A 22,779-nucleotide genomic window follows, 5' to 3' on the forward strand; every position below is an offset into this window, starting at 1 on the left:
GACTGACTCACACAGGGATTGATGGCAAGGAAGGGCAGGTAGTCGATGGCTCAAGGTGCACCTTGGCTCAGGGGCAGAATCGACTCGGTCCGGTCCAGAGATGCGGGAGGTATCTCTCAGCGCTAGGAGGTGGCGTCCTTTCTTCTTCGTAGCTGAGGCGCATCTGACGTCACCTCCGTCTTCCTGCGCATGTCCAGCGGGGAGTGACACGCCCTCGGCTCGTTAGCTCCGCCCCAGCTGGAATCGGTCCGCCGCTTCTTATTGGGTGCGGGGGGTTACCGGGCTCCGCCCTTGACGAGGAGCTGACAGTGAGCCCCTGTGTGGTAACCCCGTCGGAGCACATGGTCAATGGCGGCTAACCAAGCCGGAGTGAGGACGCGCACTCCCCGCTCCGCTGTTGTTGTTGTTGGTGTTGTTGTTTCATGAGGAAGAGATGCGGGGAGGTATTGGGAGGTCCTAAACTTACTAATGGTGCCACACATTCACATTCTGGTGCAACGAAGAGTCAGAATTAATGTAAACGAGTCCTTAACTGACATAGACTAAGAATAACTAGCAAGATGTCCTATAGTTGTCTACGTGAGATGCGGTGAACCTGGGCACGACATTTAATGGGGGAAAAAGGGGAAGGTCGGGGCTACAGAGTGTTGTTTACAGACAATGGGACTAGGGAATGGGGGATTGGGGATAGTTGGGGAGTATTGGGGAAATAGGGGAATATTTACAAGCGGATATGGATGGAGGCCAAATCCCATATCCGCAACAATATATATATATATATATATATATATATATATATATATATACATATACATACATACAGACTTGGCATTTAATATGGATTTATATATATATTTCTTGACTTGGGTTTCCTTTCTGAACTCAGTATATCAATCTGGTGAGTTTCTTTCACGCTTCGGTGATTTCTTTGTTAAAAGAACCATTTCACTGATTGTCTGTCGCAGCAAGAAGTCAATAACAGGATTGTATCACAGGTGGCGCGACAAAATGTACGGACAGGTACATTTGACGATTGGCTTCACAATCGGGTATATAAGGGTTGTTGCGTTCTGTATTTGTGGAAAACAACTGCTGCTCGTCTACAAAAGTTATTGCCACTTCCCCTGGAGATGGTCCGTCAACTCGACAATGCTGTTTGTCATGGAGTGGTGGCTTTACGAAATTCCGGCATGAAACAGCGTGCTATTGCTCGGCAGTATGGCATCACTCAGGGTCAGGTGTCAAAGATCCCGAAACGAAATGCTCAGAGGGATGTCCCTACTCCAATATCGAGGCCAGGACGTCCCCGCAGAACCACAAGGAGGGATGATCGCCAGCTGCACCGGTTCGTCCGCAATGGCCGTACCAAGTCAGCTAATTGGCTTAGGGCTGAGTGGCAGCAACTGACAAATGTGCCTGTATCCAGAAGGCTAGTCAACCAACGACTGGTTCAAGCAGGCTATCGTGCCAGGCGTCCCCTGAGAAAGCCACGCCTGACAAGACAACACCACCAGCGCCGATTGCAGTGGGCCAGAGAGCACCGTCAATGGTAGCCAGGACACTGGAATCACGTGATCTTCAGTGACGAGTCTTGATTTCTGGTCTATCGTCAAGATGGCCATGTCCGAGTGCGCAGACAAGTGCATGAAGCCTACAATGAAGATTGTATAGTGCCAAGAGTCCAAGCTGGAGGTGGTGGGGTGACCGTTTGGGATGCTTTTCATGCAGGGGGCAAAACTGACCTGGTTGTTCTGAATGGAAACCTGAACCAGTTCAAGTACAGGGCCATTCTGGAAGAAACATTGCTTCCATTTGTTTGTGCAGCCTTTCGAGGAAGCTTTTGTCTTCCAAGATGACAATGCACGGCCTCATCGTGCTCGCATGATCCAACACTTTCTTGCTGACCGTGGTGTAGAGCATATGGAGTGGCCTGCGATGTCCCCGGATATGAATCCGATAGAGAACTTGTGGGCAGAATTAACGCGTCAAATCGACAACTGGACCAGCAGCCTACCTCTGTGCGTGAATTGCAGCAGACTATTGTCACTGCATGGCAAGCGATTCCTGTCCAAACCTTGGCAAATCTCGTGAACAGCATGCCTCAACGTTTACGTGCTCTCCTGAATGCTCGTGGGGGTTGCACGACGTACTGAACTGTAATTTTACTGTCCGTAATCCCAGTCGTAATTTAACTTTTGTTTTTGTTAAAAAAAAATTGGGCTCATGTGCAAAATAAAGAAATACTTCTGGAAAACGTACAGACGTTTAACACAGTACTGTCCGTGAATTGAGTTCAATATCAGTTTACATCACTTTCAAGGATCAATTTATTTGCTTCGAAATGTCAAATGTGGTTTTTGTTTCTTTTAAAGGTCACATTAACAAAACCTAGAATAATTTCAACATAATTCCAATGAACTTTTGGTTCTAAGTCATCTTGAAAAGTAAGTTCACCCCCACAAAAAAAAATTCCATATTAAATGCCAAGTCTGTATATATAGTCCTGTGTCCTGCCCGTGGCCGATTAAGACCGGCCTCAGACAAATAACCGAAACGAGCTTTAACTCTGAGGCGTACTTCAAACCTTGTCGGTATTGTCTTTAGTGCATGCGGGAAAGCCCAAAGCCTTACCTAATCGGGAAGGCCGACACTGGGTTAATCCGAACACAAAGACGGGACAGCAAAATCCACAATGCAAGAATGAAATGCAAAAATAAAGGATTTAATGAAAATAAATGCAAGAGACAAAAATGAAAGGCGAGGTAAAAACTATAATTCCTCATTGAGACGTCTCTACTCAGACTCGTATACAAACAAGGGGAAAAGATAATGAAAATAAAATGATTTGGTAATCGGCCGGGACTCAGCTTCGCGTCCCCAAATGGCTGATAAGGCTTCCTGGTCGTTCATCGCCTCCAAACCACCGCGCGGAAGTGCACAAAATGGCATGGAGTTGCTCTCCCGACGTCCCAACGTGAGGCCCCTCCTGCTACCTGCATATAGGTAGAATGTTAAGGGTTTGCCAGGCATACTGCCCCGAACCTCTCCCGTTCAGTCTCTTTCCACAAGCGCACACGAGCCAAAGATGCGCCACCGCCCGCGACCAAGCCAGAACAATGGGGAAAATGCGAACTCAGCCTTTCCCCTGAGAGCCAGCACACAAGGGAAATGCGACCATCTCCAACGAATGTCAGGACCAAGAGACCAAGATGGAAAGACAGCTTCTCTTTCCTTCAGCTCTCGAATGTTCCACGCTGATGTCACACTCTGTCCAATCACCGACCTCTACTCAATCATCCCACCTCAATCATCCCTCCACCAATCACGAAGGCCGGGACGTGGCCGCCTCATTATGACTCATCAGGGGGCGGAGTCTAATCTCTGTTCGGGAATATTCGGATGACGTCGGCGGTTGTGAGGCAGGATTTACGTGCCGATCGGCAAATGCTGTTTCTATCGCCCTGGCGGCGCTGTGAGCGAATGAGTCCATTTGTTATAGTTGTTTTACCGAGCCCTCAATTTCCTGGCTGGCTGAATGTAATAAAACTGAAGGCAAGACCACAGGAGGCAAATTACACACTGGTGAATTAATCTTTAAGCCCCAGAATTAATTAGCACAAAGCCATGCCCCTTATGACGACATGGAAACGCTCTTACCCGGACAGACGGCCTACTTACGTACACCAAGATGGCGTCCTCACGGCATACGGAGCATTCTAATCTACACGACTCGATCTCGACTAAGGTATTTCATTGTTTACCCCCACAAACGTAACAATATATATTCATGAAAGCAGAAGAGAACTTGGTAAATATAGGAATAAATCTCAGTCTGCATGCAGGTGACATATCTGCAGGTCAGCACTCCCTGCTGATATTGGACCGGGACTGCTCCTTCCCTGGACCAAGACCAAGACAAAGCCAACTCAGAAGCATGTACATTAGCAATAAGCTATACTTCCACACCAAGACTTACCTGGTGAGCCTGGGATTTGGCAAACAGAGGCAGCAGCAGCAAAGTGGGCCTGTGCGCAAGCGAAGAGTGGCCCAACGGCTAAACGGCCAGCCCTCATTGCCACTCTCTGACAGCATGAGCTCCATAAAGGAGTGCAGGTAGCAGCCAACATAACTGAAAATGAAGATAAATACAATCTTTATATATATGTAGGAGTTCGAAGTATTTACAATGTATTTAATTTCAATATATTCTCTATACTCAGAATGCATGTTACTGGGGAGTGGGGGGTGGGGGGTGGGGGGTGGGGGGGGGGGTGGGAGGGGGTGCTGGGCCCCATTTTCCATTGTGGGCCTTTTGATAATTATTGTGGGAACTCATTCAATTCAACCTTGAGTTCAAAGCTATTTTTCTCTGTCGTAGCTATGACTCATCTCCCTTGGAGGCAGCTTTCGTTCCCTTTAATGTCTGTTTTTCTTTCTGAAGGCCGTCCTCTTCTTGGTCTGTATATATAACTGACTTGTTGCTATGCTTCCAGGAGGCAGGGTTTTCCAGGCATATCTGGGACCTGGTTCCTCCATGCTGCACATAAAAAGGGCAATAAACAGTCTATCAAATTGTGATTGGGTGTGTTCTTGAAAAGGTACTGACCATACCCCGTCATATATATATATATGTGATTGGCTCCTATCTGAAACTCATCTTAAAGGCTGATTAAAAGCTGATATTCGAAATCTGCTAACATATTTCATGATCATAACTTATGGCCTAAATAAATTATGTCGAAATCTCGAGTAAAATCAGATCAAAATTAGAAAAAAGCGATTTTTCAAATTAAGTAATTACATTAAAGGCTCTACCAGACGTGAGGTAAAATGGCTGCAAAATTCTTTTTTTTCCACTCTTTTAAAGGTAATTATTGTACGTCTGATTTTAATTTAAACCGTCCAGGGACATCAGTCGCAAACTTTTTGGATTCGGAATTCCACTTTTATTATACATTTTTAACGTACCGTAATACATACCAGAACAACATTGAATCACTGTTTGATTATTAACATTGTGTTAAGGGACAACCTCGGTAGACAGGAGGGTCTCCGAGGTACCCACATGGGCCACACTCGCCTCGAAGCTGTCTAGCCTGGGTTTTAATCCCGACCCACCTATGGACTATCATCCCGGTGTTTCACAGAATGGGTAAATCATCAATGTGAGTGCTGTCCTTCAATGGACGTTAAAATGGTGTCACGTCTTCCGACATTAGTTGGTGGACATTAAAGATCCCCTATGACGTCCTTCACGAAGAGTGGGCGAGCTATCGCCGGCATCCTTAACAAATTACAATTTCCTGCCGGAAATACTGCTGGGAAGGCAATGGCAAACCAGCCAGTATAACCCTTGCTCAGGAAGCTGCTTTGGCGGCACAATCATCAGCTCTTCACATTCATAATACATGTCGTCTATCCCATTGCAATGCAGGAAGCAGGATTTCAAAATGTGATTTGATGTTGATTAAGCAGAGAACTTTATTCTAATAAGAGACATCAAAAAAGCTCCTCCAACAGGATATTCATGATAGTCCAAGAAACAGTAACAGTTTTATTTATTTTCGACACGAGTAATTACATATTATAAGTAGGAAAAATATCACTTTCTTAAAATATGTACCCTTATATAAAACACTGTGTATTTGTCCGTCCTCCTTCATGAGGACGATTTGAATCGGGTTTTAAAGGCCAATCTTTTAACACGACAGTGTGTTCACTATGGTCTATTTTTGAGGATAAAATACTCGAAAAACATTTTCCATAAAAGAGTAATTACATCTCTTCTTATTGGAATTGTAGACGTCGACTTGCAAGCAGAGCCTCAAGGGCGGTGGACAGAGGCGTTTTTGTTTAATAACAATAAATACAAGGCACAGGGACGTGAAATTCTCTGCATGTGATGTAGAATGTGTGCAGAGTAAAACGAGTGATAATTTACATCCACGGGATGTCTCATAAATAAAGAAGACATTAAAAGCACACCTGATGCTAGTCCGATGCTTCAGGCTTTGGCACACTCATGAGGCTGTACTGTCGAAATGAAACATCCCAGAAGATAAAGAAAATATGGTCACATTTGTACATGTAGTGTTTTAAAATAACACTTCTTGCTATGAAACATCATAACTTCCAACCTCCTTGAATATTTTGGTGCCATTTCACACAAGTACCTGTAAATGTCCCACAAAGGCCCAACACATCATTTGTGGCATACTTTTATACGAGTGTATATATATATATATATATATATATATATATATATATATATATATATATATATATATATAAATATATAAATATATATATATATATCTTGTTACGGATCTCGGACGTCGGCCCTCCCCTTATTAAGGGGGGTTAATCCCCTTGTCTTTTTAGCTGGCCGTCCCGAGTCCTTAGAAGTTATAACGCTCCCGGTCGGTATTAGCTAGGGTCAATGGTCAATGTAGTCCCAAATACCTAATTACTAACCTGACCGTAAAGCAGGGAAATAACTCCCGCTCGAACCACGGATACGATGGAAAACGCCGAGCGGATGGCAATCCGCGATCCGAGCCATTAACAATGAGACTAAACCCGATTCTGAGCGGTTCCTAATCGTGCCACAGATACTCAATTGAGAAAAGACGAAAGCGAAGGGATTAAGGCGAAACCAGAAAGAACAGGTGAATTTATTACAAACAAAAAGAGAGGAAGGGAAAGAATGTACAAGAAAGGAAGAAGAAGAAGCAGGACACAGGGCAGTCTTAAAGCAGTCTTATTCTATACCCCAGACAAACAGACACACTCACACGGGGATTGTAGCTGGTAGGGTGGAAGGTCCAGGTAGATGGTCCAGGCGATGGGGTCCAGCTCCAGGTGAGGCTCCAGTCCAGCGGGCGAAAACCCGGCAGGCAGCTCCGCGTATCGTTGGAACGCGACCGGACCTTACATATAGCGGGGGGGAGGCTGGTGTCCTGTACGTGTGCGCTCCTGGACAAGTTCATTAATAAGCGCGTCTCCAACCAAACTCGTTCAAATGCGCTCTCTCCCACCAGTCCGTTTGTAATGCACGCTGCCGACCAAGTCCAACCAGCGCTCTCTCATCAAAAGAAGTCCGTGTGCGCCGTCTTGTTAATAGCGCCACTCGCACGAGTCCTCTCAAATGAGCGCCGCTGAATAAGTCCTGTTAATAGCGCCGCTTTTGCACGAGTTCTGTTGTAATGCGCGCGCCTCCAACAAGTCCTGTGAAAGGGCTTTGCGTTCGCGCTTATATCATGCGAACCAAGTTCACTCCGCGCTTCATAAAGCCACGCCCGTTGGTGATATTCCCTCAGCCCTGGTTGGCTCGTGAGGGCTTACCGGCCACGCCTTTGACGGCTGGTTGACAGGCCCCACCTTCTGCTGGGTGTTCCGCCCCCTTTTTCCTCGGGCCTGACCACATGGTTAATGGCAGCGCTTGAGCGAGCGCTAAGGCGGCTGCTGCTGGCAGAGGCGCGTAATGGCGTCGCTGGGAGAGAGAGGTTGGCAAAATGGCTGGAATTGGATTGGGGACCTACTCTTATTTAATTGATGCAACGCAGATTCAACTATTGGAAACACGGCCTTATCTAAAACACATAATAATGAAATAACTAAGTTCTATGGTGGCCTACGTGTTGCTTGTGGACTAACTAGGGGTGCAACCTTTAACCTTTTAATAATGGGATATTTACAAGTAATTATTTACACAAGTGTGGGTTCTAAAACCGCAACAATATATATATACACTAGCTTGGCTCGGCTCACCACGCGTCGTTAGAGGGACGGGCTTGTTTTAGCTGAGGATAATGACTGAACCTGACTTTCTGTTTTGTCCTGATTTTCACCAATCATAATACAAACAATTATTTTGCACAAATGTATTTGTAGTGCTTGTGATATTACATTTTATAAGCAATTTAAGCTGAAAAAATATTTAAAAAAATAAAATAAACAAGTACAGATACATTCAAAGTACACCGCCCCCATGCCAAATAATTAAATATCCTACAGCGCGGCATTGCTGGGGCACCTCCGCAATACCACAGTGCAGCTTATAGAGGCTGCATTGGGGGGGAGAGGTGGACACTAATTGATTGATTAATTGTATAATTAAAATCAATAAAAGATTATCACAAAATATTTTCTTAATCAATTGGCTAATAGCATAACTAAACCACTAGTGCTTCATCCAAAGATGTATCTTTTAGAAATGTAATTAAATATGTCATTAATAAAAAATTAAATAATTAATTGATTAATCAATAAATAATTAATCGATTAATCAATAAATAATAAATCGATTAAATGATTAATCAAGAAATCAAAAATATCCTTGATAGCCACATCACTTGGTCACTGTCATGTCCAAATATTAGCTTCCCAGCTCAAAAGGTGCCTGAGATATTGGCCAAATGAGAAAGAAAATAAATAAATGATTAATAATGAAAATAAATAAATAATAATCATTAAAAAATTAAATTATTAATTAATTCGGTCACAGAACATAAACTACCACCTTCATCAGAATCTGTAACTGAAAAAAAACAAAAATAATTTTTAGGAATTAATCGAATAATTAAATAATTAATCGATTAAGCTTAATTAATAAATCAAAAATAGCCTTTGCAGCCAAATCACCTAACTCAAAATAGCCTAACTCAAAAGGTGCCTGAGTTAATGGTCAGAAGAGAAAGGAAATTAAATTAATTAAATAAGTACTTAATTAATCGCTAATAATTAAATAACTCCTCAATTAATTAATTTATCAAAAAACAAAAAATACTGTTTTTGACAAAGGACTTGCTCAATATTGTGCCGAAATTTCAGCTTCCCAGCTCAAAGGATGGCAGAAATATCGCCCGGACAAACAAACAAACAAGAAAACAAGAAAACAAGCAAACAAGAAAACAAAAAAGAAAACAACCAGAGTGAAAACTGAGTACTCCCTTTCAGCGTGCGTCACTGCCGAGCCCCCTTCGGTTCCCGGCAATGACGTTTTGCAATGCCTGGAGATGGCAAAGGAAAGGAGCGGTGTACAAAAACCCTCAGCACATACATACAGGAGAGGTAGGTGCAGACTGGAAGTTTGGGACGATTACACCTCACCACCCATAATTCATAACACCTCACCACCACGTAATTAAAAACACCTCACCACCACATACTTCAAAACACGTCACCACCACGTAATTGAAAACACCTCACCACCACATAATTCAAAACACCTCACCACCACGTAATTCAAAACACCTCACCACCACGTAATTCAAAGCACCTCACCACCACATAATTCAAAACACCTCACCACCACGTAATTCAAAGCACCTCACCACCACATAATTCAAAATACCTCACCACCACGTAATTCAAAATACCTCACCACCACGTAATTCAAAGCACCTCACCACCACGTAATTCAAAGCACCTCACCACCACATAATTCAAAATACCTCACCACCACGTAATTCAAAATACCTCACCACCACGTAATTCAAAGCACCTCACCACCACATAATTCAAAACACCTCACCACCACGTAATTCAAAACACCTCACCACCACATAATTCAAAGCACCTCACCACCACATAATTCAAAATACCTCACCACCACGTAATTCAAAATACCTCACCACCACGTAATTCAAAACACGTCACCACCACGTAATTCAAAACACCTCACCACCATGTAATTCAAAACACCTCACCACCACGTAATTCAAAACACCTCACCTCCATGTAATTCGAAACACCTCACCACCACATAATTCAAAACCTCACCACCCACGTAATTCAAAACACCTCACCACCACATAATTCAAAACACCTCACCACCACGTAATTCAAAACACCTCACCACCACATAATTCAAAACACCTTACCATCATGTAATTCAAAACACCTCACCACCACATAATTCAAAACACCTCACCACCACATAATTCAAAACACCTCACCACCACATAATTCAAAACACCTCACCACCACGTAATTCAAAACACCTCACCACGAAGTAATTCAAAACACCTCACCACCACATAATTCAAAACACCTCACCACCACGTAATTCAAAACACCTCACCACCACATAATTCAAAACACCTTACCACCACGTAATTCAAAGCACCTCACCACCACATAATTCAAAATACCTCACCACCACGTAATTCAAAATACCTCACCACCACGTAATTCAAAACACCTCACCACCATGTAATGCAAAACAGCAAAACACACCACCATGTAATTCAAAACACCTCAACACCATGTAATTTAAAACACCTCACCACCACGTAATTCAAAACACCTCACCACCACGTAATTTAAAATCACCTCACCACCACGTAATTCAAAACACCTCACCCCCATGTAATTCAAAATACCTCACCACCACTTAATTCAAAATACCTCACCACCACGTAATTCAAAACACCTCACCCCCATGTAATTCAAAACACCTCACCCCCATGTAATTCAAAACGCCTCACCACCACGTAATTCAAAATACCTCACCACCATGTAATTCAAAGCACCTCACCACCACGTAATTCAAATTACCTCACCGACACGTAATTCAAAACACTGCACCACCACGTAATTCAAAACACCTCACCACCATGTAATTCAAAACACCTCACCACCACGTGATTCAAAACACCTCAACACCACGTGATTCAAAACACCTCACAGCCACGTTATTAAAAACAATTCACAACCACGGAAACATAAGTTTCAGGGAGTAGTTCAGTGACAACACAGACACTGCCCAGATATGTAGATATATACAGTCACGTGAAAAAGAAAGTACACCCCATGTAAAGTTTTGACTTTTTCAACATATTTCAACATACAGCTATTTGATCTTCATTTCAACAATATTGATAGATAAAGGTGATATAATATAACAAATATCATGAAACATTTACATTTTGTAGTCCATTGTATAATTTAAATAAACATAAATGCAAATTTCGCATGTGGAAAAAGTAAGTACAACCCGACATTTATCACTACTTCAAATACCCAAAATTAGAATCAGGTGCACCAGCTCAGGTGCAAATGATTAGAACAGTGGTTCTCAAACTTTTTTGGACTACCGCCCCCCTTCTGCCCTCTTGGACCGGCCCAATGCCCCCCTTGTCCTATCGTTCGTGGTCGGACATCCAGAATTTATGTAGATAGAAAGCAAAAATAACAGAAGCCAAATATTTTCTGAATAATATTTTACTTTATTTTACTTTACTTTTTATTTTATTTTGCATGACCTACAATGTTTCAGTTGAACAGCTCCAGGTGAGGCAAACTGGGAATCTGTTATCACAGGCCCAAATACCGTTAGTGTGAAGGGTGGGCCCATATCTCCACAAATCTTCTCAAGGTGATTGCAATAAACGAGCAGCTCTTCATCAGAAACAGCAGTTTCCTTTGCCAACTGGGGAAAGTGGTACATATCTCTGCGGCCGAGGATTTGCCTGTGCAGAGTCGCCTTGGTTACGAACGCGCCGATCACTTTCTTTGCTTTAATCAGCGTCATATGGTCATCCTGGAGTTGTTTGTTGACATCATTCAGTATACTGAATATGTCCGTGAGGAAAGCCACATCATGCTCAATCGCATTCACTTTCTCCGATAGCTTCGTATCAATTTCCGACAGAAACTCGACCACTGTTGAGAAGAGGGCATGGAAACGGGTCAAACCTAATACCTACACGACATCAGCAAATATGTGATCAAAAAACCATGCGGAGGGGGAAAGAATGTGGTCGTTGATTGGATGGCCAATTTGCCGAATGGCGCTGGGTAACCTGTTCAGACTGCAGGAAGCCCAATGAGCGCTCCAAATCGCCGCTGCTCCTCTAAATCGCCAGTGCCCCCCTACCGCCCGTAGACTCTGGAGCGCCCCCCTGAAGGTTCCCAGCACCCACTGGGGGGCGGTAGGGACCACTTTGAGAACCTACAGATTAGAACATTGTTAGAGAGGATCTTGGAGGAACCTGTCTTATTTAAACCTCAGACATTTAGTTTGGTTTGCTCTTTGTTGTTGAAGTGTGTGGCGTCACCATGCCTGGATCAAAAGAGCTCTCTGAGGCCTTCAGAAAGAAGGTTATAGATGCCTATGAGTCTGGGAAGGGATTTAAAAAGATCTCCAAACAATTTGAAATCAATCATTCGACTGTCCGGAAGATCATCTACAAGTGGAGAAGATTACAAACAACTGCCAACTTGTTCAGGCCAGGTCGCCCCAGCAAGTTCAGCCCGAGAGCAGACCGCAAGATGCCGAAATAAGTCTCTAAGAACCCCCAGAATGTCATCACGGGACCGACAGGTAGCTCTTGCCCCTGTTGATGTCAAAGTGCACGAATCTACCATTAGAAAGAGGCTGCACAAATTTGATCTACATGGGAGGTGTGCCAGGAGGAAACTTTTGCTGTCCAGAAAGAACATCAGGGTAAGACTAAAGTTTGCCAATGAACACCTAGGCAAAGACCAGCACTTCTGGAACAATGTGCTCTGGACAGATAAGTCAAAGGTGGAGCTATTTGGCCACAGTACCAGAAGACATGTTTGATGAAAACCAAAGACAGCATTTGACCACAAGAACCTGATACCAACTGTAAAGCATGGTGGTAGAAATATTATGGTTTGGGGCAGCTTTGCTGCATCAGGGCCTGGGCAGCTCACCATCATTGAATCCACTATGAATTCTTCATTGTACCAGAGGGTGCTTGAGGATAATGTGAGGCCATCTGTCGGAGAGTTGAAGGTCAACCGAACGTGGACCTTGCAACATGACAATGACCCTAAACATACCAGTAAATCCACCAAGGAATGGCTGAAAAGAAAGAAATGGAGGGTTCTGGAATGGCCAAGTCAAAGCCCGGATCTAAATCATCTCAAGATGTTGTGGGGGGATTTGAAACGAGCTGTGCATGCAAGAAACCCCTCACACATCACACAGCAGAAAGAATTCTGCATGGAGGAGTGGGCAAAAATTTCTCCCAGTCGATGTCAAAGACTGGTAGACAGTTATAAGAAACCCCTACTTGAGGTTGTTTCTGCCAAAGGGGGCAATACCCCCTATTGGAGCCAAGGGTGTACTTACTTTTTCCACATGCGAAATTTGCATTTATGTTTATTTAAATTATACAATGGACTACAAAATGTAAATGTTTCATGATATTTGTTATATTATATCACCTTTATCTATCAATATTGTTGAAATGAAGATCAAATAGGCCGCCCCAGCAAGTTTTCGCCCCATGGAAGAATTTCACTCACTCACCGCAGGCAGGTTGGTGGTCTTTCTGTCTTCTACCGATTCCTCTCCGGCCTTGCTCCCCCAGCTCTCTCTGTGCTCTGTCCCCCCAATATTCCTTCAGGTCGCACAAGATCTGCCTGCATCCCTCTTATGGTTAAGCTGTCAAAGTCTAGGCTCTCTGCTCACCTTCACTCTTTCATTCCCCTTTTCTCCCGCCTCTGGAACAAACTCCCCCACTCCCTTCAATCCCACTCCTCCCTCCAGGTCTTTAAAACAGCTGTTCACCACCATCTCTTATCTTCCCCCATCGAAAACCTTGATCTTTTCTACCCCCGGTAATCACCCCAGAGTCCTTGCAGTGTTCATATGTTTTATTCCTCTCCCACCTCCCCCCAAGTCCTCCCGATGTCCCTGCTCTCAAATGTTGTGTTTGTGTCCTTCCCCCCCTCTCCCCATCTTGTCTGCCGCTCCCCTTGTTTTTTGTGTTTTGTGTGTCGGTTTGTCTTTTTGTGTGATTAATTTTAGCTCTTTCACGAGCCTCGATCTTGTATGGAAAAAAACAACAAAAAAAAAACAAACTGTATTTTGAAATATGTTTAAAAAAGTCAAAACTTTACATGGGGTGTACTTACTTTTTCACGTGACTGGAGATAGATGACTGTACCTGAGGTGCTGTTTTGTCATGGTTTACATCAATCGTAATACAAACAATTATATTGCACAAATGCATTTGTAATATAAGTGATATTATATTTTATAAACAATTGAAGTTGAAGATTTAAGTTGAAAAAAATTTTTTTTTTCCAAAAAATTCCAAAAGAATACGCTTAAGACATTCCCACGGGAGAGATAGGTGCATACCAGAAGTTTGGTACGATTTCACAAAAGTTTGAGGGAGTATTTCAGTGACAAGACAAGACAAGACAAGACAACACAGACACTGTATATATATATATATATATATATATATATGTATATATCAAAGGCATTCATTCATCTACGTAAGGTGGTGGATATGCAACACTTCTTGGTGAGGTCAGTCATGTTGTTACACTTTCGTTGGTGACTGTACAAGCAAATTTGGGAGCGAAAGAGTCTACCACAGGTGCTGCATCTAAAGTACTTAGTGAAGTTGGTGTCTCCTGTAGTTGTGGGATGATGTTTACGGTGAGAGCATCTGTTGTTCAGCTGCTCCAACCACTGGTCATCATGATTGCTTATTCCAGCCCATAGTTGATGTCACCATGTGCCTCTGCAGTTAGCTACAGTTTCCCAAGTGTCAAAATTAATGTGTAGGTCTTTCATATCACACTTACAGACATCCTTGTCGGCCTACTTCAGCTTCGGGCACCCTTTTGGTCCCAGCTATCTCCCCATATAGGGCATCCTTTGGGATATGTCCATCTTCCATCCTGTATATGTACCCGGTGTGTACCCTGGTTAGAATAGGTACACCGTATCCCTGCGTGTCGTAAGAGGCGACTAAGAGGGTTGGCGTCAGGAAGGGCATCCGGCCATAAAAACATTGCTTCAAAAAAGAGAACCATGACAATTACCACTACATATGAGCAGGGTACAGCCCGAAGTGGAGATCGGTTTCTGAGGTTTGGGACATGGAATGTAGGGACAATGACAGGGAGATCAGGTGAAGTGGTGGAAGTATTGGTCAGAAGAAGAGTGGCCATATGTTGTGTGCAAGAGACGAGATGGAAGGGAAGTGGTGTGAGCATGGTGAAGGGTAGGCAGGGACAGAAATACAAGTTTGTGTGGCAAGGGTGTCCGGAGGGCGTGAATGGTGTTGGTGTCCTGTTTTCTGAGGAGTTTGTAGACAGTGTGGTGAGTGTGACTAGAGTGGGTGATAGGTTGACGATGGTGAAAATGATGATTGGAAAGCTCTTGGTGAACGTCATCTCGGGATATGTTCCGCAGGTTGGTCGGAGCGATGAAGAGAAGGACAAGTTCTGGTGTGCGATAGAGAAGCTGATGGAAAACGTGAAAGATGACGAAGTTGTTGTGGTAGGAGGAGACCTAAATGGATATGTGGGAAGGAGTATGGACGGTTTTGAGGGAGTTCATGGGGGTTACGGATATGGTGTGAGAAATGGAGAAGGTGAAAGGATGTTGGAGTTTGCTGATGGAGCTGATTTGTTGATTTGTAATACACAGTTCCAGAAAGGGGATAATAAGCTTGTTACATACACGTCAGGTGAGTCGACGACAACCGTTGACTACCTGGTGGTGCGTAGGCGAGATAGGGGGCACCTCCGGGACACAAAGGTGATTCCGGGGGAGGAGGCTGTTTCACAGCACCACTTGGTTGTCTGCGACATAAGGATGAAAGGTGCGACGAGAGCTTGGCGGGTGAAGTACCAACCGAGAATGAAGGTATGGAGGTTGAAACAGGTGACAGTAAGGGAGGCATTAAAAGAGAGGCTGAGTAGGGTAGAGGATGATGTGGTTGAACTTGAACGTGGTTGGATGTCAATGAAAGATAGTCTGTTGGGAGCCGTTGGTGAGGTATGTGGATGGACAAAAGGACCACCGAGGCACTTGGAAACATGGTGATGGGATGATAAAGTTGGAAAGAGGATTGACGAGAAGAGGAAGAAGTTCAAGGAGTGGCAGAAGGCGAAGGGTACAGGAGCAGAAAAAGCAGAGCATGAAAGTTATAAGGCAGCCAAGAAGGCTGCAAAGAAAGAGGTAGCAAAGGCGCAGGGGGCATGTAGGAAAATGTTCGGAGAACGCTTGGATTCGGAAGAGGGTCAGAGAGCAGTATTCAGGATTGCAAAGCAGATAGCGAAAGAGAGGTGTGATGTGATGGGGTGAGTTGCTTGAAGGATGAAGTGGGACGAATCGTTGTGGACCCAGATGGAATTATAGGAAGATGTAAAAGATATATGGAAATGCTGTTGAATACAGAGAATGAATGGGATGGCAACATAGAGAGTAACCCAGTTTTCGGACCAGCAGAGAAGATAACTGAGAAGGAAGTTGAGGAAGCGATAAAAGCAATGAAGAGGAGAAAAGCGGGAGGGCCGATGGGAGTTGTGGGAGATATGTTGAAGGCAGCAGGAAGTTGGGGTGTGAAGAGAATGACAGAGATCTGTAATCTGGTGGTGAAAGAAGGCCGCATTCCAGTGGTTTGGGAACTGAGTACCCTCGTCCCTCTATACAAGGGGAAAGGTGACCCTCTAGAGTGTGGCTCGTACCGAGCGATAAAGTTGTTGGAGCATGGAATGAAGGTATTGGAAAGGGTGTTGGAGTGGAGGATAAGGAAGAAGGTGAAGATCGACGAAATGGAGTTTGGATTTATGCCAGGAAGAGGAACGACAGACGCGCTCTTTATTGTGAGGCAGTTGCAGGAGAAGTACATGGAGAAGAGGAAGAAGTTGTTTCTTGGGTTTGTTGATCTGGAGAAAGCATTCGATAGGGTTCCACGCGAAGTGTTGACATGGGCATTGACGAAGTTAGAAGTGGAGGAATGGTTGATCACAGTCGTGATGGCAATGTACAAAAGAGCGCGCACAACTGTAAGGACGAAGGACTGGAACAGTGGTGAGTTTGAGGGGAAGGTGGGAGTGCATCAGGGTCGGTACTAAGTCCACTACTATTTGTAGCTCTGATGGAGGTGCTGGCTCAGAACGTAAAGGAGGGTTTACCGTGGGAGTTGTTGTATGCAGATGATCTGGTGTTGATTGCGGAAAGTATGGATGGACTGAAGGAAAAAATGAACAAGTGGAAGGAATGTATGGAGACAAAAGATCTGAAGGTGAATATAGGAAAGACGAAGGTGATGGCAAGTGGTAAAGCATGTGGTGAGGTGGAAAGAACTGGGAAGTGGCCATATGCTGTGTGCAGGAAGGGTGTCGGAGTGAACTCCATTCAATGTACAATGTGCGCTGAGTGTGTTCATCAAAAATGTAGTGGTCTGAGAGGGTCATTAACCAGTGTGGCAGCTACATTCAAATGTAAGGTGTGCACAGAGGGAGCTGCAGATGGAGGAAATGTTGAGTTGGATCTTGGAGACGGCGTGAAGCTGGAAGGTGTAAAAACATTTTGCTACCTCGGAGACATGTTGAATGGAGAAGGTGGATCAGACTCGGCAACGGTTGCTTGAGTGAGATGTGCATGGAAGAAGTTTCGGGAACTGAGTGGCATGCTGATGAGGAGGGGAGTGTTGTTGAAGCTGAAGTGAAAGGTGTATGCTGCATGTGTGAGAAGTGTTATGATTTATGGGAGCGAGACATGGGTCATGAATGTAGAGCAGCATCGAAGACTGGAAAGGGTGGAAATGCGAATGGTTCGGTGGATGTGCGGAGTATCGTTGAGAGAGAGGAAGACAAATGATGGATTGCGAAAGATGATGGGAATAGAGCCTGTGTTTGATGCTGTGAAGAGGAACAGGTTGAGATGGTTTGGTCATGTGTTGAGGAAGGATGAAAGTGACTGGTTGAGAAGAGTGATGGAAATGAATGTAGAAGGAAGTAGAGGATGGGGAAGACCGAGAAAGACTTGGCTAAAGATGGTGGAAGAAGACATGCGGGCAAGGGGGTTAACAAGGAGAGATGCAGAAAATAGGGCAAAACGGAGAAGATTGTCATGGGGACCGCAAGGCTAACCCCCGCTCTAGCAGGGAAAATTGCCTTAAAATGCATGTTGTTGTTGTTGTGTTGTATATGTGCCCAAGCCATTGAAGTAGTCTTTGCTTTATAAGTGCAAGGACACTTGGCAGACCTGCCTGGGAGAGGACTTTTGCATTTGTGCATCTGTCCTTCCATGTGATGCCAAGGATGCAAAGATGAAAATGGTTGAGTCACCATTCTTGGCAGCTTTAAGTTGTCCATGTTTCACAGCCATAAAGTAGGGTGCTGATGCACACCTTGCAGATCAGTATCTTGGTTCTGAGGGTCAGCTTGCTGTTCTTCCATGCCCTCTTTGTTGGACAACCAAAGGTGGTGACTGCCTTCCCGATGCGTATGTTCAGTTCATCATTGAGAAGGTTGTTGGTCACTATAGACCAAAGGATAACTGAATTTGCTGACTACTTCCAGTGCAGTATTGTTTCGTGTAATCAGGGCCTGGGTTGTGACACCTTGTCCCATCACCACGGTTTTCTTATCACTGATGGTGAGAGAGAACTTCGTGCACGCATGAGAGAGATGATCCATTAGCGTTTGGAGCTGGTCTTCGGTGTGGGTGACAAGTGCAGCGTCGTCTGCATAGAGAAGTTCTCTGATCAGGATATGCCGCAATTTTGTCTTTGCTTTTAATCTTGACAGGTTACACAGCTTTCCATCTGTCCTGGTGAAGGTAGATTCCTTCCATATCTGCAGGGAAGGAGTACCTCAGAAGTACCGAGAAGAAAATACCAGGATGCAGCCCTGCTTCACTCCGCTTTTGATGTCAAAACTTTCTGAAGTGGACCCATCACTCTGTATTGTGCCGTGCATATTGTCGTGAAAAGAATGGATGAGACTGAGAAGCTTGGGTGGACAGCCAATCCGTTCTAACACCTTGTATAAACCCATTCTGCAAACAGTGTCAAAAGCTTTTATGAGATCCACGAAAGCGAGGTAGAGCGGTGTGTTCTGTTCCCTTCACATAGATACATAGTTCTGTTTATATATATATATATATATATATATGTATATATATATATATATATATATATATATATATATATATATATATATATATATATATATATATATATATATATAAACTACACAAACTACAAATATATATAAACTACATAAACTACATGTATAAACTACATTATATATATATATATATATAAACTATATATATACTAGCTGAGCCGGGTACCTCAGCTAGTATATATATATATATATATATATATATATACTAGCTGAGGTACCCGGCTTCGCCCGGGGTGAATAAGAATAAGACAAATATATGATGAAAAGAACATGTATATTTTAGAGCAATATCACAGTACATTTCCTACATGACGTTTTTTCAATTTTCAATTTCTCAAAACCTCTGGGTATACAACATTTCTGGTTTTCTTACTTGGTGCCAAGACATAAAGATTGCTTGGTTTTCCAACCCTCGAGCAGCCCACATACAGCTGGCCATGGGCAAACACTTGTTCTGTGAAGTTCAGGCCTACAACCTTCATTGATTGCCCCTGCGCCTTGTTGATGGACATAGCAAAACATAGCCTGATGGGGAACTGAATCCTCTTGAAGGAGAATGGAAGGTCAGGTGGAATAAGTGGTATCCTTGGAATGAATACTTTCTCTCCTCTGTATTGTCCTGAGAGGATGGTTGCCTCTAGGACATGCGGCATCATTTGCTGGATTGTCAATCGTGTTCCATTACACAGCTTTGGTGGATCAAGATTCCTTAGAAGCATGATTGGTGCTCCCACCTTGAGAATCAACCTGTGTGTTGGGAGTCCTTGAGGCTGAAGACTGTTGAGAAACTCAGTTGGGAAGTTTACTGCCTGATCTTCATCTGTCACTTTGTCAAGAGAATCATGATTTCTTTCATGACCGGGAAGTTGGTGGAGGAGCAAATTGTTGATCTCTTGAACAGCATTGTTCTTGGGGGCCAAAATGGCTCTTTCGGCAAGCCATGATGAGTCCTGGAACTGGGTCTCCATATTGGGAAAGACCTTTTTGATCAAGTCATCTTTTGTTTCAACAAACTGTCCAAATGGTAGAGTTATTTGTTCTGATGCATCTTGAGGGTATAGGCCATTGCCAACTTTCAAAAGCTGGCTTGAGAACTCCCCTGCAGTGTTGTCACCAAGAAGGTGGACTCTCATGTTGGTATTCAGGGTAAGTCTTTGCACATGTGGCCAGAGGAGATAAGAAGACTTGATACAGGCCTTGACTTGATCTGCTCTTGTGTCCCGTTGGATGACTGGGAGAGTCTGACGAAAGTCTCCAGCCAGAACAGTTGTCACACCACCCATGATTTTCTTGTTGTTGCAAATATCTTGGAGTGTTCTGTTCACTGCTTCGAATGCCTGCTTGTGGTTCATAGTAGCCTCATCCCAGATGATGATTTTGCACTGTTGAAGGATCTTGGCGTTTATTGAATTCTTGCTAATGTTGCAGGTTGGGGTGTCTTGCTTGGTCAAATCCAAAGGCAGTTTGAAAGTTGTGTGCTGTCCTTCCTCCTTCAAGAAGTGTAGCTGCAATTCCATTTGAGGCCACAGCCAGAGCAATTTCCGACTTTTGACGAACCTTGGCCAGGATGATATTAATGAGGAATGTTTTTCCTGTCCCGCCAGGAGCATCGAGGAAGAATATCTTGCCAGCATCATCATCAACACTCTTCAGGATAGAATTAAAGGCTTGCTGTTGGTCCTCAACCATTCTTGGGACATTCTGCTCTACAAATGTGGTCAGCTCTTCCATGTTGTAGTTTGTTTCCCTCAGAAGCTCCTGAGCCATTCCCTCAGTGCTGTTTTCTGGTTGGGGCATTCCACAATTTGCCATAGTGGTTCCATAGGCAATCAGGTGCTTCTCCAGCTCAATCAGGGCTTGATTGTAGATTGCACAGTTGAAATCAATATCCACACCAGGGTTCTGACGTCTGGCCAAGTTGAGAAAGTCTTCAGACATATTTCCTTTGTGGTCTTCCCAGAGCTTCTCTGGATCCTGAATGTCACATGCTGCCAATATGATGGAAAACAGCTGCCGTAGTTGCTTTGGTGCCTGTGAGACTGCTGCCTCATCCATGGCTTTTTTCCAATGTTCATCGTCTTCCAATAGACCATGGAGTCGGCAGGCATCGCGGAAGGTGGCACAATCTTGACCATTAACCCGTCGCAAATCTTTAAAGGATGTTGGACCTCTGACAGTGTGCAGGAGAAGGCTCAGAAAGAAACAGTCTCTGTTCTTTGGATGAACTGTGTAGACTCTGCCAATTGCACTGCTGGCAAAAACTCCAGGATAATTGTCTACTGGAATGTCCTCCTTCCTGCGATTCCACTTTTTGTTCTCCCATGTGTAGTAGGTAGGGACTTCATTGTACAGAAGAGTCTTGGCAAAGTCATCTTCTATGCAGAGTTTGAAGAAAGCTGTCAACGTAGTCTGAGGAGGCGGCCCTTGTGCTCGTGCTTGGGCAGTTTCTGCAGTGTAATAGACCCTTTGTCCATTTTCCAGATGTACGGCCAAATTGATGACAGTTGGATAGCGCTCATGAATGTTAAATCCAAGGATCCTCCACACTGCTTCGTTTGTTGATATATATCGGCCTGACTGGAACCTGCTAATCTCATCTGACCTTTTTTTGTCACCTACTTCAAATGTTGCCATGTCACTGCCCTTATTGACATACTTGCATACATATTTGATGGACTTAACTGAGCTGCACAGTTCCACATTGATGTGTGCATTAAAGATTTTGCAGAGCATTTTGTTGTGGGGAACAACCCACCGATTGTCAACGTTGTACTCTCCCACACTGCGAATGTTGACTTTAGCAGTGTGTCCCCCATCGCCAGTGCTCCTCCTGCGATACTCTGGATATCCATCATCACCAGTCTCTGTCTCTCGGCGAAGTTGTTTGGGAAATCTTTTTTGGCATTTGTTGTCCTTCATGCAAACAGATCGAGGGTTGATGCTGCCACAGCACCCATGAATCATTTGTGTGGAGATGGTCCTGAACAGTTCTGGGTCCATCTCTGGATCTGGCAGTTCTGCTGATATGATCCTGTCTATATCATCTGGTCGGATTTTGTCTTTGCACCAAATCAAGGTGTGAGAGTGAGGGAGGCCATGCTTCTGCCATTCAATGATGTACATCCATGCTACCAAATCTCCAAAGATCATCCCTTTCTTCAGTAACCATTTCAGTTTCTTCTGTTTTTCACTGAATACCATGGCAATAATGTCATGTCGTAGATTGGAATCTTGTACATTCTTGATTTCAGGCCATGCAGGATTGCAGGTGAAAGTGATGAATAGATCTGGACGGCCAAACTTTCTGACATATGACATAGCATCCTGGGTTCTTTCTGCCATGTACCGTGGGCCACCAGTAAAACTGGACGGAAGAATAACTGGCTGGCCAATGTCTTCTGGATTAATGCCATCTGTAACTATGGCATCCTTCAGATGGATGTACTCTTCAGCACGTAGTTTTGATTGGTTCAGTCTGATGTACAGAAGGCGTTCAGCTTCCATCTTTGCATAGCTGTCTACCATGAGCTGACAGGTGACACGGCCAAACCTCACGACATAGTTGACCTCTTCTTCTCTCTCCATGAAATGGTAAGAGTAGAAATCCTTGCATGACACTTTAGAATTTCTGCCAGTTTTCTCCTGGCCAGTTGCTGGGTTTATTTTCTTCAGAGAAAAGTTGTACCCATCCTGTCCTTTCCAAAATATCAGTGGGTACTGAAGGGAATCATAAGCTCTGTGGGTTTCTCCGATGTAATCTAAACTGCCCGATCTTTGCTTCAGGACAATGTCTCTTGATCCAAGTTTTTCACCAACCACAATGATGGCCACGTCATCACTCACAGGTGCATTGTATCG

The 22,779-nt window shown here is 44.0% G+C and overlaps 1 protein-coding gene across 2 annotated transcripts in view; it reads right to left on the reverse strand.

Annotated features, from left to right (window-relative positions):
* LOC137418712 (organic solute transporter subunit alpha) overlaps window positions 1–22,779 on the reverse strand; it is a 122,697-nt gene that overhangs the window by 29,887 nt on the left and 70,031 nt on the right. For both annotated transcript variants that reach the window (XM_068104816.2, XM_068104815.2), the window contains one exon: window positions 3,977–4,129. In XM_068104816.2, the coding sequence (XP_067960917.2) occupies window positions 3,977–4,129 (153 nt within the window). The remainder of the gene's footprint in view (window positions 1–3,976; window positions 4,130–22,779) is intronic.

Source organism: Myxine glutinosa, chromosome 4 (assembly GCF_964187855.1).
Source record: "Myxine glutinosa chromosome 4, kmMyxGlut1.1, whole genome shotgun sequence".
Lineage (NCBI taxonomy): Eukaryota > Metazoa > Chordata > Myxini > Myxiniformes > Myxinidae > Myxine > Myxine glutinosa.